Here is a 4,604-nt window from a genome sequence, read left to right as displayed (position 1 = left end):
AGATGTTTTTTTTAAATATTTTAACTTTGCAACAAACCAAAAATTAACTAAGTTTTAAGGCTTGTGGATTTTATGACCGGAAGTTGTCTATAACAGTGGGCAGATTGGAAATGAACATCAAAAGATTCCAGACATCTTTCTGATCACAAGCAGCTGTTGTTCGTGTATTTAATCGGTTGTTTACAAACTGTTTCTTCCAACGCTTGAAAGTGAGCAAGTCAGAAAACAATGGAACATAGACCTCCTTTCCCAATTAAGGGAACATCATTCGTCAGCTCTAGAACCACACGATATTCAATTGAGCCGATCAAGTTCAGTTTGGACCTGTTTTTAAATCACCCAAGATACTAAGCTCTGCTGATTTGATGGGGCATCTCCCTCTACCCCTCAAACACTCCTGGAGTGTGCATCATGCACAGAGATGCTTGTTTCTGTCACAAGCTTTAATCTAGGTACCACAGGGTTGGGACAAAATAAAAGGACTGAGCACCCCTAACAACTTGGGTTCATACCTACACCATCTGCTTCTCTTGCATCTGTCTTTTTTCTAAGTTCTTTATCTTCCCATTACCTTTAGTCTCTAAACAGTGTATTAAGACATTATTTTATAAATAATCCATGGGAATAAGTTTACAGCATGAGCAACCTGCCTTTGGGACACAGTCTAGTACCCTCATGATCTCTTACTTGAGAGAAAAATGCAACACTTGAATAGAGAATAACTGAACACAGGATTAGAGAAGAATGCCTCAGTCATCAAGTCTACCCATCTCCACCCCTGCTCCAAGCAGCTATAGCACTGAGCCCTTCAAAATTTTTTTAAGAGACAGTTTTATGAAGAAAGATTTTTGAAGCTCCTGCTATCCCTAGTGAAAGGTTAAACCAGCAGTTACAAATTCAGCATTTAGGAAAGCCTAGTTTCAATTCACTGCTCCACCCCGTATCTTCCACACAACCCTGAGCTGTTACAGCTCCAGCACCTCTACAGAGCAATGGCCTTAGTACCTCCTACTTCACCAAGGTGTTGCAAGTGTCAGATATATTTAAGAGCATGAAGCATTCAGATACTATGGAAACCAGGGCAAGAGAAAAACCAAAAATAGATGGAAGACGCAAGCTGTTGAAAAGTCTGGAAAAGTGGTTGTGTTGCTGCAGCTGATCCCAGAATGGGACCCATTTGGAGCTCAAGCATAAAATATCCTCTCTCCACTCTTTCTGTAGTTTGTCATTTTTCTCTGCCACAGGGAAAGGAGTATTCTTTTTCCTCCTTAGACCTTTAATTTCTCCTCTATTTAATAGGTCTCCTAATTACCAGTTCCTTTGAATCATTCACATTCTAGCTCGCTCTTCCCATGACCTGGAGTAGACCGCTATCTGACTGCTTCTGTATAACAGGATTATTGGGAACATATCATGACAATAAACACTAAAGACCATTCTCCTTCTGAAAGGGAAATCCAACAGCAACCTACAAAGAAGGATGCCCGAAACAAAGAATTGAGGTGCCAGTCTGTGAAGCACTATGCCTCTCCTTTTTATAATGCAAACACATTTACGGTCCATATTCACCCTCTACAGACAAACCAGTTGCTAAAGTATAATAATTCCTTTCTTCACTAAAAAAACCCCCAAAACAACCAACCCAACCAAAAAACCACCAAACAACCCTCACCAATGCAGAAAGTACTTGAAATAGCCAGAATGACATGTGGAAGAAACACAGAGGATGCCAACATGAGGTATACAAACCATCTTACTCAACAGTCAACCAAGTGGAAGACAGTAACAGATGTAGAGCAGTTAAAGCACTCCACAAGGTAGACTGAAGCCATCTACCCCTGGAAAGCCAGGTCAGGGTCACGTCCCTCACCAGCACAGACCTGAAGTCTGCTTGAGACCAGAGGTGCTGAAGTCTCACTTCACAACACTGGCTCTAGTTCCAGGTGCTCATTAGAAGATATTTCTTGAAAACAGAAGAGTCTCTGGTCTTTGCAGCATGGCCATCACCTCAGTGAGGAAAGCCCAGCAAGGTGAGGGTAATGCTTCAGATGAGAATCCTTAGCTTTACAGTTGTCAGTGCACTTAAGGGAAAGTAAGCAGGTTGAAGGTGTCCAAGATTCTTCACCTTACAATTTATTTACTGCACCATCGATCTCAGGAATTATATCCTTCAGCTGGTTCCACTGTTCTGCAGACAGGGCAATCCCTAGAAACAGCAGAAGGAGAGGTTTCAGAGGAAGCAAGGGGTAAGCATCAAGTAGCACACCAGAGTGGCTCCTTCAGACTAGCTAAAGAAGGGAAAGTTTGAATCGGAAGCAGAGACACAGATCAGAAACAGAGGCAGCCTTCTAAGCATGGCAGTTGTGCCAGCACTTCAGCATCCATATCAAGAAGTACTCAATGCTATCACAGAAGCACCATATGAAAATATAAGCCCAAATTGCCTTTCAAGAGTCCCACAGTCCCTTACAACTGATTTCCAAGTAACAATTCTTACCCACATGAGCTGGCAAGAAATTCTGAGAACCTTACTCCACATAGCAGTTAGGACACCATCCTTTCAACCACCCAAAGGAAATAATGACAGCTCTAGCTCTATTTAAAAAAACCTGATGCTAACAAGAAATCACTAATGTGACTTAAACACTAGAGAAGAACTGGCTTCTTTTTAGATCCAGCAGAGGCAAAGTCTTCATGTCCTGTCCCTCTCCCTTACAAAACAAACACGGTGATGGAATTGCTGTGTGGGTTCCAACTAGATGTTGTCAACTTGTTCCTTTTGGCTTTGTTAAGAATCACATTAAAGAACCAGAGCCCAAGCTTTATTAAATTCTCTAGATAAAGATCGGGGGCCAAGAACTCTTGAGAAAAACAGCAGAGGCAGTATTTAAATTAAATTCTTCATAAGCTCTGTTTTAACTGACAGATATTCTGTCTTACATTGTGGGTGTGCTTTTTCCAGCCTGAAAGGAGTCCACAACACTCCTTTCCCTCTCTGCCCTCAACGGCACAGAAAAGCTTGAGGGCTTTGCTTCCCATTTTCATTACAGGGTACACAGTTCCCTTTAAGTGAGTAATTTATACTTGTAACTTCTCTGAAGGAAATTAATTTCTGGAAGGAAAACCACACTTAGTGATTATGAAGTAAACCAAGCTGAAACAAATTTGTCTGCCCTGACATAAAAATCTATAGCAAGGACCAAAAGGTTCCTCAAGAAACCCCACATTAACTGAATCTTTGCTGGGCACAACACACAGGACAGGTAAAAAGAGTCTAGGGCCTGTGAACTACAAAGCAAGCAGGTAAGTCACTGTCAAAGTTCCAAAGCGGAAGGCCTAAGTTGAGTGTTGACTCATCAGTTGAAGAGGTCTGGAGAAAAATGTGTCTTCCCTTCCTCAGATGCCTTTACTACCATCACCTACTCAGGTGTGCCACTGTATCACATCATCAGATACCTTGTCAAAAGAATAAGGAACAGCTAACACAGCAGCATTGGAATGTCTTGGTAGGGATCCAGAAGGGTCTTAACCCTCCTGCCCCCATCTACATAGGGAAGGATGGATTTACTTCTGAGAGGCTCTCCCTGCCAAGCACAGCTCCACCATTACAGATTACAGGCAAACACACAAAATGCCACCATTTTGCCCTAGGCATCATCAGTACCAAAACACAAGTTTGTCAGCTAGCAGTAAGACACAAGGCAGCAACATCAGAGCCAGTGTTTTCAGCCTACTCTCCTCCACCTTGCAGCTCTGCCCCTGCCAACCATCAGAGAAAGGACTGGTGACCAAAGATGGAACCAGAATCCTTCACAGCAGCTTCCTGCACAGCTTCTCAGAGGTCCTGCCAAGCTCCAGATCTCACAAGAGGCTCACAATCACTCATTCTTTGTGCTTTTCTTCAGTTGTTGCCACCCAGACTGAAAAAGTGCAAAACATTCCCGTGTGGTTTGCTCAGCTCCCCAGTGTGGCACGCACTGGTGGGCCAGCACCCAGGGAGACCGGCTGAGCCGGAGCTGCAGAGCCAGAGGCCGGGGCGGGGCGGCCGGGGCGGCCCCGTCTGCCACCTAGCGAACGCGGTTGTACCTTTCCTCCCCGGTTTCGTGCCGCCCTCCTTGTCAACGCAGAACTCCCTGATGTCAACGAGGGCCTTCCCCTTGAAGCAGGACACTCTGACATAACGCATCTTCCCAATCTGCGGCGACACAGAGCCGGCGTTAAACCCACCCTTGCAACAAGCTGCTCCTAAGTCCATAAGGGCCTGTTGGGTCACTCAACATGCCAGAGGACTAGTGAAGGAACAGCAGGCACCCCAGGCAGTCAGCTCAGCTACATAAATGCTCTGCTACAAGTAGAGCAGAGACCTGCATGAAGAGAAGGAGCAAGATACGCTCCTAGAGCAGATCCCTGCCCTCCATACCTGGAACATGCCCTCCTCTTCACTGCCTTGTCCTGGGGGTTTTTCTGTCACCTTTGAAGGTTTGGCCGCTGTTTTCAGCCTCTTCTCTGACTTAGAAGACGTTTCTTTCTTTCTTTTCTAGAAAGAAAAATCACCAGTTTGAACAGCCTGGTCCGAGGAGCCACAGCCCTTCTCCTGGGCCGTA

General features: G+C 44.7%; 1 protein-coding gene across 1 annotated transcript; it reads right to left on the bottom strand.

The window, feature by feature from the left end:
* Window positions 1-2,141: 2,141 nt before the first annotated feature.
* LOC104628370 (activated RNA polymerase II transcriptional coactivator p15-like) lies at window positions 2,142-4,537 on the bottom strand (the record flags this gene model as incomplete). Its single annotated transcript, XM_010296925.1, has 3 exons — window positions 2,142-2,206; window positions 4,087-4,195; window positions 4,421-4,537. Coding segments are annotated over 3 exons (291 nt in total), but the record flags the coding sequence as incomplete, so codon positions are not given.
* Window positions 4,538-4,604: the final 67 nt, after the last annotated feature.

This window comes from Phaethon lepturus, unplaced genomic scaffold (genome assembly GCF_000687285.1).
Source record: "Phaethon lepturus isolate BGI_N335 unplaced genomic scaffold, ASM68728v1 scaffold34361, whole genome shotgun sequence".
NCBI lineage: Eukaryota > Metazoa > Chordata > Aves > Phaethontiformes > Phaethontidae > Phaethon > Phaethon lepturus.
Note: the sequence above shows the minus strand (reverse complement) of the source record. Positions and strands in the feature narration are given on the sequence as shown.